Source organism: Tursiops truncatus, chromosome 19 (assembly GCF_011762595.2).
Source record: "Tursiops truncatus isolate mTurTru1 chromosome 19, mTurTru1.mat.Y, whole genome shotgun sequence".
NCBI lineage: Eukaryota > Metazoa > Chordata > Mammalia > Artiodactyla > Delphinidae > Tursiops > Tursiops truncatus.
Genome location: NC_047052.1, coordinates 47,414,681 through 47,428,599, shown reverse-complemented (window position 1 = coordinate 47,428,599; position 13,919 = coordinate 47,414,681). Strand labels below are relative to the sequence as shown.

General features: G+C 44.1%; 1 protein-coding gene across 1 annotated transcript; it reads left to right on the top strand.

Annotated features, from left to right (window-relative positions):
- The first annotated feature begins 415 nt into the window (after positions 1–415).
- CXCL17 (C-X-C motif chemokine ligand 17) lies at positions 416–11,705 on the top strand. The gene is made up of 4 exons (XM_033845069.2): positions 416–724; positions 7,813–7,893; positions 8,531–8,632; positions 11,327–11,705. The coding sequence occupies exons 1-4, from the start codon at positions 646–648 to the stop codon at positions 11,422–11,424; spliced, it is 360 nt and encodes a 119-aa protein (XP_033700960.1). The 5' UTR covers positions 416–645; the 3' UTR covers positions 11,425–11,705.
- Positions 11,706–13,919: the final 2,214 nt, after the last annotated feature.

Sequence of the window (13,919 nt, the reverse complement as noted above, 5' to 3'; positions counted from 1 at the left end):
GCTCCAGGCCAGGGTTCGGGGCAAGAGAGAAGAGCCTCTCCTCCTTGATCCTCTCTGCTTACCTCCTTACATGGCCACGGAATTGGAGGAAATTGTAAACAGTGGGGACACAGCAACTTCCCAAACAACACTGCTATTGCTGATCCAAGGACGGGAGTGGGGAGGACAGAGGGGAAACACGCCGTGTGAGTCTCTCTTTGCCAGCCCTTAGCACTCTCTTTCCTGCCAGATACTAAGCTAGAAAATGTCACTCACATGTATTAGGAAATTCAAACAAGGAAAAAGACTTGGGGAAGAAATCATAGCACACTGGCGGGTAGGGAGGCGGGAGGGAGGACGGGAGGGGCTGAGAACTGCTGCCAAGTTATCAGTCGCCCTCCCTTGTTCCTAAGAATATGCTTCACTCCTTCTCTTTGGCCACCTTTACCTTCCAGATTCCCATAAATCACATGGTCCAGTTACCTAATGAGACCAGCGTCACTTGGCCGTTCTCACCCTCTAGTGGGAACACTGGCCTGGGAGTAAGGCTCAGACCCCCAAGCCACGTACCACGCACGGCCTGAGCCACTCCAAGAACTCGGGACCCTCTCACTGGGAACCTTCCACACACTCTTCAAGCAACGCACAGCAGCACCAACAGTTGAAATGAAAGTTCTAATCTCTTCCCTCCTTCTGTTGCTGCCGCTAATGCTGGTGTCCACGGTCCGCAGCAGCTCAAATACAGGTAAAAAAAATTTTCTTTTTTTCTATGAAAGATAAAGAGGGGGGAGAAACATGGCAAAACAGAAAAGAACGTGACCACACATGCAGTAAAATGTAGCCCCTTTAGGTTACAGGGATTAGGGGCAAGTTAGCCTGTCTCAGTGCCTGTTTCTTCACTTACAAAAAGGAAAGAACTGTACATAAATCCAAAGAGTGTTGGGAGAGTTAAAGAAGCCCGTGTGTATGGAAGTGTCTGCAACTGTAGCTGGCGGGGGAGAAAAAAATAATGGCCCAACAAAGATTTGCTGCCTCACCTGCCCCCCAGTCCCTGCTCTAGAGGTAATGAATGTCCCCAGGGCCAGGCTTGGAGGCAGTGGTGGGAGGGTGTTGAAGGCAACTGTACAACCACAGACAGTAAGTCATCCTCGACTGTATTCGTTACAGTGCACCAGATGTGCCCCAACAATTTTTAATGCTATTTCACGGTATGGTGATAAACTAGAAAAATCACACCACCAGGTAGTACCCGTGTTTGAAACTGTAGGCACACCAAGCCCTGTTTGAACAGCTCACCTTTGGGAAGCAGACCCTGGGTTAGGGGCTCCGAATCGGCTCCACTTTTCACTACAGCTGAAGTGGCCTAGCCCTTAGCAGAACAGCTGTGCAGAAGAGACCTCATCCCGACCTATGTCTGCTCTCGAGGGGAACATCTCCCCAAGGGCTACTTTGAGGTGAAATAGCTTTGTTATATACTGAGCATCAACTCTGTCCAAAAATCAGGAGTTCTCCCTACTCCACCCCAATTTCCAACGTTCCCTCCCTTACAGAGAGAGCTCTCTGGAAGCTGCTGGGCCCCCCAGCCCTGGGGCCTAGACCACCATTCTGGAAGCGAAGGTTTTTCCACCACTAGGACAGACACCAAGGCTAGAGTCCTCAGCCTGGATTCCAAGCTGCAGCCACAGCTGCCTTTCCAGTCCAGCCCTCCTCGCACTAAGTGCTCTGTGCTCCACTCAGCTAGGCCTCGGGCTGCTCCCGAGCTGCTCCTGTGCTTTCCCACCAGCTCAGCTTCGCTCACAAAACCCACCCCAAGCCCCCTCCTCCCACAGCCTCCCTTGATTCGTCCCAGGACCACATGTGAGCCCTCCCGCCTGTGAACAAGCTTAACCCTAACTCGACTCTCTGCCCTTTTCATGTTCTACCTTAAGTTGAGGTGTTGGTGTGCCTCTCCCACCTCCACCCCTGCCCTTCTACACTGTAACCTCCCCTCTGGCACAATCTGGTGTATTGTTTCCACATCCCTCACACTATCCCACATGGTGCTCAGTAAATATTCGCAAAGTGAAAGAATAAATCCTCAGGTTTCTGAGCTCAAAATGTTGCCCTTAGGAGACTCGACACCCGCATTTCATAGCAGGCCCACTGACATTAGGGCTGGATAATTCCTTGTTGTGAGGGTGAGGGGGCTGTTCTGTGCTTTGTAACCTGTTTAACAACATCCATGTGGCCTCCACCTGCTAGAAGCCAAGAGCAGCCTCTCCCCTACCACCCTGCCCCGCCCAGTTAGTACAGCCAAAAATAGCTCCAGATATTGCCAAATGTCCCCTGGAGGGGGAACCACTGCCCGGTGGGGTCACTGCTCTCTACCAATAATTCTCAAACATGGCGACACGTTTAGACTCACCTGGACCTTGAGACTCAGACTTGCATTGAGGGGAACCGCGATCCAAATCCTGGCTCCATCACTTACTTTGAAACCCTGGACAAGATGCTTAACATTTTTCAGCCTCAGTTTTATCTTCTTAAAATGAATAAAACACCACTTAGCGTGTGCAACTGTTGTGAAGAGTAAACTATGGATAATGTGAACCTAATAAGGGTTCAGTAAATGGACTGAGTAAAATTTCTAAAGTACCTACTAAGGCACAGGAACAACGAACTAGGGAAAGCTCACTGAGCTGCCAGGTGGCGCGATTACAAACCAGAGGGGACCGGTGGTGGCTAGGCTCAATTTTTGTTTCCCAGGCAAGGGGAGTTTGCAATGATGGACCAAGTCTGGCAAGAAGAAATAAAACACTACACAACCCTCCCGCCCAAAAATTCTCCAAATAAAATCTGATCTTGCTTTATCTCTTCAAATAACCACATACATGTTTAATATGCTTTTCACAGGGAAGAGGAAAAAAAAAGAGAACCGATGACAATGTTAAGAAATAAATTACTTACAATAATAGAATACTCATTCCTTGTAAGATTACTTATTAATTATAAAATTATTTATAATAAATAGCTCCCATGTGTTAAACAATCCTATGTGGCAGGCTTCTCCTAAACACTTTATACATACTACTTCATTGTGTCCTCACAGAAATGTAGTGTACTTTTTTATTTTTAACTTCTCATTTTTCAGACTTAAAAATGTTGTGAAAAGAATCAGAGTTCCAATAGATCCAAAAACCCCCACACAGTTTTTTTCATAGCCATAATATGATTATCAAAACCAGAAAATTAGCAATGATACAATACTATGAACTAATGTACGAATTTTCAGAATTTGCTAATCATCCATTGACGTCCTTTTCCTGGTCAGAATCCAATCCAGGATCCTACACTGAAGAAAGGCATCATCTCTCCTGGTCTCCTCCAATCTAGGCACGTTCTCAGCTCTCCTTGTCTTTCAGGACCCTGACATTTTTAAGAGTACTGTCAGTTATTTTGTAGAATGTGCCTCAATTTGGGCTTATCTGATGTTTCCTCATGACTAAATTCAGATTATGCATTTCTGGCACTAATACCACAGAAGCGATACTTGCCTTCTCAGTGCAGCACATCAGAAGGCCCACGAGAACAGTATCTCTCATGATGGGTGATGTTACGTTTGAACACTGCTTAAGGTGGTGTCCATAAAGGTACTATTTTCTCATTGTAGTTAATAAGTATCCTGTGGAGAGATACTTTGAGACTATGCAAATAGCCTGTTTCTTCTCATCATATTTTTGCCCGTTAATTTTTAAAATCCATTGATGATTCTTGCCTACAACAGGTATTATAGAGTCTTAGCAAAGCAGTGATTTTCTATTTCCATCATTCCTTCTACATTTATTAATTAAGATTCTACTATAAGAAAGAGCTGTTCCTTCTTTCCCATTTATTTAGGTATACCATTATTTATTTTTATAAGTAAAGACTTGGGGATATTTGTGGATTATAATCTATTACTATCCTTATTCACCACGTCGCTCATATTGTCCCAAAGCTGGCCACTGAGCTCCAGGTGGCTTTGGTGTCTTTTTTTTTTTTTTTTTTCGGGTGGGGGTACGCGGGCCTCTCTCCGCTGCGGCCTCTCCCGTTGCGGAGCACAGGCTCCGGACGCGCAGGACCAGTGGCCATGGCTCACGGGCCCAGCCGCTCCGCGGCATGTGGGATCCTCCCGGACCGGGGCACGAACCCGCGTCCCCTGCATGGGCAGGCGGACTCCCAACCACTGCGCCACCAGGGAAGCCCTTTGGTGTCTTTTTGACATGTCATTTCTTTAGCAGTTCCTGACTTTCTCACACCACGAGATGTTCCAGCCTCATCTTGTACTTCCCTTCCGCAGCCCTGGCGTCATCCATTTGTCCACGGAGCCCTGGTTCCTTTCATGAGGGAATGATATGCACAAACCTTGGGCACTAGGTATTGCCCATGGCTACAAGGGCTATTGCATCTAGGCCCTCTGGTGGACAGATGTGTGCATACACACACCAATGTACTTTTTTTAGCCCCGTTTTATTGGATTGGGCAAAAAGTTCATGCGGGTAAGATGTTACCAAAAACCCGAACAAACATTTTGGCCAATCCAATACAAATTATGTAAATGAGGCACAGAAAAGGTAAGCAGCTTGTCCAAAATCACAATGCTAGTAAGTAGCGGAAATGAGAAGTCAAAATAATAATAGAGCTACTGCAAAACCTAACAAGTGGAAGTAACTTCTTTACACATCCAAGTCAGCAAAAAGCAGTAAGCCTAATACTCCAGCATAGACACTCCCTTTGGGAAATAACTAGAAGTCTGCAATAATAACCACAATAATACCCATCGTGTACTGAGCACCTATTTGGGCCCCAGGCCCCAGTAGCTCCTTTATTCCTAACAACACTGCAAGGTGGATACTAATATCCACTCTTTACAAACCAGAGAACCAAAGATCGTAGAAGCTAAGTGACTTCTCTAAGACTACATAGTTAACTGACAGAGCAAGCAGTTGACCCCAGGTCTGTCAGGATATAAAGTCCATGCTATTCTACTGTATTAATATTATCCAAAGCTGATTTTACGTAGAACAGAAATAAGCTTTTACCTTAATAGTTATATGTTTATTTTAATGCATGTTAGGAGAACAATCTAAGCATGTATAAACCCATAATCTCACAGATAACATTGCATAGGATGAAGCTCTTACGTAAATTAAATTTATTTAGAAAAAAGTATCAAGTAAATAGTAGAAAAGGTGGTATAAGTTATAGCAAAAATCATTAAGGTGGTCCAAAAATGTCTGACTGACACTTGGAGGACATAATATTATAGTAATACCTTCGTTTTCAGTTACAGCATGAAGTTAGGGTCATGTAGGGCTGCAGAAAGAACAGCAGACTAGGAGCCTTGGACCAAGGTTTTAGCTCCAGGTGTGTCACCATTACCTTTGTGAACTTGGGCATTTCATTTGCTCTCTCTAGGCCTCAGTTTTCTCACCTGAAACTAAGAGATGGTGATTTAGTTAATTAGTACAATGCTTTAAAAACAACTTGGTAATGATATCAAGAAACATAAAACTGTTCATAACTTTTGACCCAGTAATTCCATTTTGGGAAATCTTGCCCAAGGCAGCAATCCAACATTTGGAAAACGGTTACAAGCACAAAGAAATTTATCAATCTCCAAAAATAAAACAATCTAAATATTCAGCAATGAGAGAAGAGTTAAATAATCGGAAACACATATACTTGAGAGTGTTAGTCAGTCATTCAAAATGTCTGTTATAAATGTTGTAGGAAAACAAAGGAACAAGCTTATAAAGTGAACAAAAAGAAATTGGCTCACATACTATGGTTATCACTTCATTTAAAAATTATATGCAGGGACTTCCCTGGTGGCGCAGTGGTTATGAATCCACCTGCCGGTGCAGGGGACACAGGTTCAAGACCTAGTCCAGGAAGATCCCACATGCCGCGGAGCAACTAAGCCCATGCGCCACAACTACTGAGCTTGCGTGCCACAACTACTGAAGCCTGCGCACCTAGAGCCCGTGATCCACAACAAGAGAAGCCACTGCAATGAGAAGCCCACACACCACGACGAGGAGTAGCCCCCGCTCGCCGCAACTAGAGAAAGCCTGCGGGCAGCAACAAAGACCCAACGCAGCCAAAAATAAATAAATTAAATTAATTAATTTAAAAAAATTATATGCAGTTAACACACCAAAATTCCAACAGCTGATAAGGGTAAAGATTTCTTCATTTTTACTTTACAAATTTTCTCTAATATAGTTATATTGCATTAAAAATGAAAAAGAAAAACTTCTCAGTGAAGGGGTTCCACTAATGATCTCCAAGTTTCCTTCTGGCTCTAATATTCTGTGGTTTTTCTCTGGAACCAGAAGTAGAGATCAGGTGACAGTGATATAGTAGAAAAGTTTAGACAGCTGGGGTTATGCCCGTTGAAATTACTTTAACGCCACTCCAAATAGCACACGAAAACACTTGGAAACCAGCACTTGGAGAAATGATGCAACACCCTTCATCTGTGTGGCAGGAAGGGCAGAAAGAGTTTGGGAAATAGGAGAGCGGGATTGAACCGGATGCTGCTCTAAGGGCCCTCTCTGGACAACTTGTTCATCCGCTTATCAAACAAACATTTACCACGTGTCTACCATGTGTCAGGAGCCATGTAGCTGAATGACCACTGAGCCATTGGTTCAGAGTCTAGTGAGGAAGAAAAATTTTTAGTTTGCTAGGACCACCATAACAAAATACCACGGACTGGGAGGCTTAAACAACAGCAACTTATTTTCTCACAATTCTGGTGGCTGGAAGTCAAAGATCAATGTGTCAGCAACTTTGGTTTCTTCTGAGGGCTCTCTCCTCGCCTTACAGATGGCCATCTCCTTGCTATTTCCTCACCTGGTCATTCCTCTGTGCATGTACATGCCTGGTGTCTCTTTGTGCGCCCAAATCTCTTCTCCTTATAAGGACTCCAGTCAGATTGGATTAGAGCCCAACCATCAGGGCCTCATTTTAACTTAATCATCTCTACAAAGGCCCTATCCTCAAATACAGTCATTCTGAGTTATTAAGGGTTAGGACTTCAATGAATTTTAGGGGGACACAATTCAGTCCACAACACATTTCAAACAACAAACTATAACTGTGCAAGGATAGAGCTGTATTGAAATGTGACGGGGAACCATGGGAAACCGTAATTAATTCTGGCAGGAGATATGAGCAACTCCTGTACAGAGGAAGCATCATCTGGACCCAGTTCTAGTCCCAGAATCTCTATAAAACATCATACTTGATTGTCATAAAAATATTTTAGGTATCACAAAATGGGAATAAGATAGCATCAGGTGGTAAGACAGACTTGAATAGAGGCCAAAAGAGGAATGGATTTGTTGCAGAGGAACAAAGGTAAATACCATCCTCTTATAGTTGAACTGGGATTATGGATTCAAATACAACCGAGAACGTGGAGGTCTGGTGAAGCTCCTGACTGGTCTATGGAATAATCTACTCCTTGCTCTCATTCCTTAGGTCATGAGGATTTTAATATGTGTAGGGAGGGATCTTAATGGGGGGAGGTTGTAAGGTGTTGATTAACCCCTACCTATTGTCCTCTCTTCCATCCAGAAGCCATTCTTTCTCCACCTACCTCCAGCTAAGCTTTTCTCTAGGCCAGATTTTAAACCTCAATTCCTTATCCATTTAAAATACTCCTCTCTTGAAGCACCCTAGATCCCTGAGTAAAAAGGAAGAGCAACGGAGCTACGCTGACCTCGGTAGCACGATGATGCGGGACCAATTCTCTTGGTCCCTTCCCTTTCCAGTGACTGGAAGTGACCAGTTTTCTTCCTACAGGGATTGCCAGAGGCCATAGGGACCAACGCCAGGCTTCTGGGAGGTGGGTCCAGGACGGAGGCCAAGAATGTGAGTGCAAAGGTCAGTAATCCAGTATTGACAACAGCGATACGCCATCAGATCCCAGCTTGTTCCCCTGAATCCCTCTGGGACCGGAGCAGATGTTATCTGAGCTGACCTCACCCTCTCCCCTCTCCACAAGACCACCACATGCAGCACCAACACTTATTTTCTTCCTGAGTTTCATGTAAGAACCAGACTCCTCCAAGGTCCAGCGGGGAGCTGGCTGAATCTCTGGCTGCCCCCTCTCCCTTACCCTCTTTTCCCCAACAACCCAGGGCTGCCTTCCAAGTCTTTCCTGGACCCCATTCTCAACCTTATTTTACTCACAGGTAAGACTTAAATCAGAGAGGCAAGCTTGCTTGAGGTAAAGCAGCCACTAAAAAGCAGACACCTAGGTCTTATTCCTCATTTTTCAGTCTCCCTAATGATACCCTGATGCCTCCTCCAAACCTGCCACCAAATCCTTGCCCATACAGGTCAGGCAAACAACTTAGAGACCCTGGTGCTCATGTAACTGGATACCTTCACTGTGCTGGGTTGACCCTTTCCCACACCCACTGCAGTATGAAAACGAATCGAGAGGCAAGGAAGATGGCAAGTAAAGCCCTGCCTCAAACTTATTAACCCTTCTAAGCAGCAACTCCCTTAATTTCAGATTGGTTCCTGAGAGCCCCTAAAAGAAAACTCATGGCAGTGCCCAGGCTGCCAAAGAAGCCGTGTCCCTGTGATCATTTCAAGGGCAGAGTGAAGAAAACCAGTAAGTTGCAAAAGAATGACCTTCCTTAAACCAGAGTCACTCTGTGGAATCAACTAGGGCTGAAGCAGGGGTTGTGAAGAGACAAGAGAAATGAAATGAAGACCAGGATAAGCACACTTCTCAGCCCTTTCTACTCAGTGTCAACTTGTGGGGAAATAGGAAGAGAAAGAAAAGCAAAATGCAATTCTCCTAATACTAGAGAGGCTTAACCAAATTCCTTAATGATAGAATGCCATTGCTTATCAAAGTGGAGGCAGATGGGGCTGTTGGGGACCGGTCATTGATCTCTGACAATGACACCGGTGTTGGTGTCAAACAAAATGTGATTCCTCCCTAGTCTAGGTATAAATAAATGTCATATAAAAAGAATATTGGCAAGAGGTAAACTGATTGATGTTATGATATTATCAAGAATGGGATGAATCTAGATCCTTATCACTGTTGACGGAGGTAAAATAATACTTGGTAGTACCTATCAAAAACTTAAATGTGTGGGGCTTCCCTGGTGGCGCAGTGGTTGAGAGTCCGCCTGCCGATGCAGGGGACACGGGTTCGTGCCCGGGTCCGGGAAGATCCCCCATGCCGCGGAGCGGCTGGGCCCGTGAGCCATGGCCGCTGGGCCTGTGCATCCAGAGCCTGTGCTCCGCAACGGGAGAGGCCGCAACACTGAGAGGCAAACTTAAATGTGTGTACCTTTTAACCAGTAATCTCACTTCAAGAAATCTCTAGTATAGAATATTAGCACGAATATTCAGATATATGTACAAGAATATTAATTATAGCAGTATTGTAGTGACAAATGAACATATTAAATGCTCATTATTAACAGACTTATAGTTTGTTCATTTTACAATATATACAAATATCAAATTATGGTGTTGTACACCTGAAACTAATATAATGTTAGATGTCAGTTATACCTCAATAAAAAATTCATCAAGAGCAAATTGGGCAGTTCTGCACTTGTCAAAAATAATTAGGTAGGTCATGTTGATTGGAAAGATGTCCACAATATATTAAGTGAATAAAAGGTGCAGAAGCCCCCTAGTTCAAGCCCATCACAAAAATAAATTTCAGTGAATTAAAGGTCTGAATTTGAAAGACAAACTTACAAGGGAATATTGGAGGCTATATTCATGACCTTGGGGTAGGAAAGGATTTCTTAAACAAGTAACAAAAATTATAAGTCATAAAGAAAAGATTAATAAATTTGACTTTATTGAAATTAAGAAATTTTGGTCATCAAAAGAAAATGACAAGAAGAAGAAGAGTAGGGGTATGTCTGCAAATATTAATATCGATAAAGGATTAATATTCAGACTGATAAGTAATTCCTATAGATCCATGAGAGGAAGGCAGGAAACACAACAAATAGGCAAAAGAGTTGAGTAGGCACTTCAGAGACAAGAAATCCAAATAGCTAATAAACATGTGAAATGGCACTCAACCCTTCTAGTAACTGAGAAAATATGAGTTAAAACCGAGCAGAGGGACTTCCCTGGTGGCGCAGTGATTAAGAATCTGCCTGCCAACGCAGGGGACATGGGTTCGAGCCCTGGTCCGGGAAGATCCCACATGCGCGGAGCAACTAAGCCCGTGCACCACAACTACTGAGCCTGCGCTCTAGAGCGCGTGCTCTACAACAAGAGAAGCCACCACAATGAGAAGCCCGCGCACCGCAACGAAGACCCAACGCACCCAAAAATAAATAAATAAATTTATTTTTTTAAAAAACAGATCACTCTACATCATAAGATTGGCAACAATTTTGAATTTTATTTTATTTATTTTTTTATACAGCAGGTTCTTATTAGTCATCCACTTTATACATATTAGTGTATATATGTCAATTCCAAGGATTGGCAACAATTTTAATGTCTGATAATTCCATGTATTGTCAGAGAGTAGAACAGAGAAACTATCATCTCCTGCTAAAGGGAGTGTAAATTGGTAAATCAGTTTGAGAAAGTGCTGGTAGTTATCTACTAAAGTTTAATTTCTGTGACCAAGCAACTCCACTCTTAGCAATTCCATACTCAAAAGGAATGTTGCTTATGTACAGTGGAAGAAATGAACAAGGATTTCATAGCAGGATTGTTTATAACTATCCCAAACTGAAAATTGGTCAGTGAATAAATAAGTAGTGGTATATTTGAATATTATATATCTGTGAGAATGAACAATAATAAAGCAACATAATGTTGAGCAGAAGAGAAAAAAATAAGCGAGAATAGTTATAGCATGATTTGATATACATAAAGTTTAAAATAAGGCAAAATTAAACTAAATTATATAGGAATGTATAAGTAGGTGGTAAAGCCATAAAGAAAAGAAAATAGACGTGCCATAATAAAAGATTTGTTAAAAAAATAATAAAAAAAAAGATTTGTTAAAGGAACATAGCAAAAACAATATGTATAGGATAAGCTCATTTTGTTTTTTAAAGTGAACTATTATGTTTATATACAAAAATATATGGAAAACTATGTAGCAAACTAGTAACAACAGTTAGCTCTACAGAATGAGGAGTAGCAGCTGAGGTTGGGGCATCCTTTAACTTTTTACTGGATATACTTTTTCATTTTAATTTTTTCCATGGGATGAGTCTTACTTTTAACATTTTAAAAGCTCTCATAAAAAATAAATTCTAAAAATGTTTTTAACAGTAGTCTCTCCCTTTTCTTTTCACCCTAGGGCACCAAAGACACCACAAGAAGCCAACCAAACCCTCCAGAGCCTGCCAGCAATTTCTCAGACGATGTCAGCTGGCAAATTTTGCTCTGCCCTTATAGGAGCTCTGAGATCCCACCGTCCCGATAAAACATTCTGTCAACAAGGCAGTGAGCGCACCTAGAAGATGCTCTTCTCCCACCTCAAGCTCCCCATCCCTGTCCCTACTCCCTAAATCATCCCAAAAAGCATGTTCCCCAAGATTATTGCCCCCTCTAGTGGCTTCTTTTCTTGTCAGTCTTTTCCTGAGGCCTCCCCTTACCCAGGCTTAAATTTACTTACCGGGAATCTCTGATTGCCTAGCTGGTCCCACTGGGTCTTAAATACAACCAAGCAAGTAGTAAACAAAAGTCAATAAATATATTTAAATGTAATAGGTCAAAATCATTTTCAAATGGGGTCTGGAAACTCACATTCAATCCAGACAACCCACTTTACCCTGTTCATTCCAAACTCAATCCAGATTATACACACACCTCTATCCAACACCACCTTCAATCTCACTCCAGTTTCCAACTTTTTATTCTTTTACTCATTCAACAAACCTTTCTGAGGTAAGAGCTAGGTGGGGCAAAGAAAGCAGTTAAAGTAATGAATCAGACATTGTCCTACTAAAGATAATATAGGTTTAAAAAAAAGAAAACCTGGCACCATTTCCTAGCACACAAAATGCCTCTAGTATTTATGATTATCATCATCACCATCATTAACGGTCATCTGACTGTAAGTTTCCAATCTACTACAGAAGACATATGTGCAGAGGCATAGTTGAAGGCTAGAGAGATGGTGTGGAAGATTTCAAATGCCACTCAAAACAGCTTCAAGATGTAAAAATGAGATGTCTTTCTTATTTTTATTTTCCTTTTTTTTTTTTTTTTTTTTTTGCGGTACGCGGGCCTCTCACCGTTGTGGCCTCTCCCGTTGCGGAGCACAGGCTCTGGACATGCAGGCTCAGCGGCCATGGCTCATGGGCCCAGCCGCTCCGCGGCATGTGGGATCTTCCTGGACTGGGGCACAAACCCATGTCCCCTGCATCGGCAGGCGGACCCCCAACCACTGCGCCACCAGGGAAGCCCCAGTCTTTCTCATTTTTAAACATGGGAGTAAAATGATCAGAACGATAATAGAAGGAAATTAAAGTGGAAACCATTTGTATGAATGAATAAAGAGGAAACAATTACAACAGGGTAGCTCCTGCTTCCCTCTCTGACCCTTTCCTCAAACATCAGAAGGAGAGAACAGAAAAGGAACACTCCTCCAGAATCTGGCTTCTGTCATCCAGATGAAACAGAGGACTAAGTTGGGGTGCTGGCCTTATGAGAAGAAACATTTTAACTGAGTGGTGAGTGGGGCCTCCTCTGGTAGGAGAGTGCTGGGCTCTCAGCCTCCCGCTGCCCCCAATCCCTCCTCCCACAGCAGGAGGCACATGAGCGCTTCATTTGGCACAGGAGTGGGGAGGCAGCTGTGGTCAGCCCACGTGCCAACTGCCTTAGGAAGAGCAGGGATGCCAGGATGAAGGAGTGGAACCCAAAGGGAGGAGCCATCATGAGCAATCAGTGAGGGATCTGTGACAAAGGAGGCCTGTGGGGGCCAAGAAGGATGAAGCCTGGGAGATCAACATCTCCCTTCAGGGAAATAACAACAATGGAGCCAGGCTCTAAGTTAGTTTCTAGGCCTGACTGGGAACCTGAGCCACACCAGACACCTATCACCCAGTCAGAGTCTGGGCCAGAAAAGACACCCACAGCTCAGCCAGCATCTAAGGCTCAGCAGGGACCCGATACCCAACAGAAGCGCACTGCACAGCAAAGACCCCTTGCCCAACATGGAGCTGAATCCCAGCAGGAACCTCGAGCACAGCAAAAATCTGCTTTGCAGCAGGAATGTCTTGCCCCACAGGAGCCTGCGCCACAGCAGTCACCTCCCATCCAAAGGCTGCCCTTCAGGAAACAGGAAGCTGCCTCACAGCACAGACCTGGGCCGGGAAAAGATTCTAGAACTCAACAGGAGCTGGAATTGAGAGAGGGAGCTGGAGCCCAGGTAGGACCTGGACCCCAAAATGGACCACCTGCCCAGACAGAACTGAGGTCCCAAGAGAGACGGAGACAGTCAGACCCTACAGCCCAGCACGCAGCTCCAGCCCAGGGAGCCAAATCCCAAGAGGGATCTTTGGCTGAGTGGCAATTTCTGTCAAAACCAAACGAACCATCCATGCAGCAACCGGCCTCAGAACATAAGACATTTCTTGAACGGGTAGTAGATTCTGGTGCAGATTCGGATTTAGGGTTTACGTTAGAGACCAACTCGCCAGCCCAGAGGGGTGGAACAGTGGCCCAGGGAATGAAGCCGGTCTTCAAGGGGAAACCTGGTTATGAAGTGATGTCGGGATTTGGTGGGACGTCATTACCCAGTAAGAAAACCAGCAGCCAGAACCCCAGACACTACCGGAACCCAGGTAAGTTGAGCTTGGAGGAAGGGGGCCTCCCAGGGATGGTCATTCATTTGCTCAGGAAGAACTTAGGCCTGCCAGAATGTCAGGTGAGCTCAGGTGACCCCG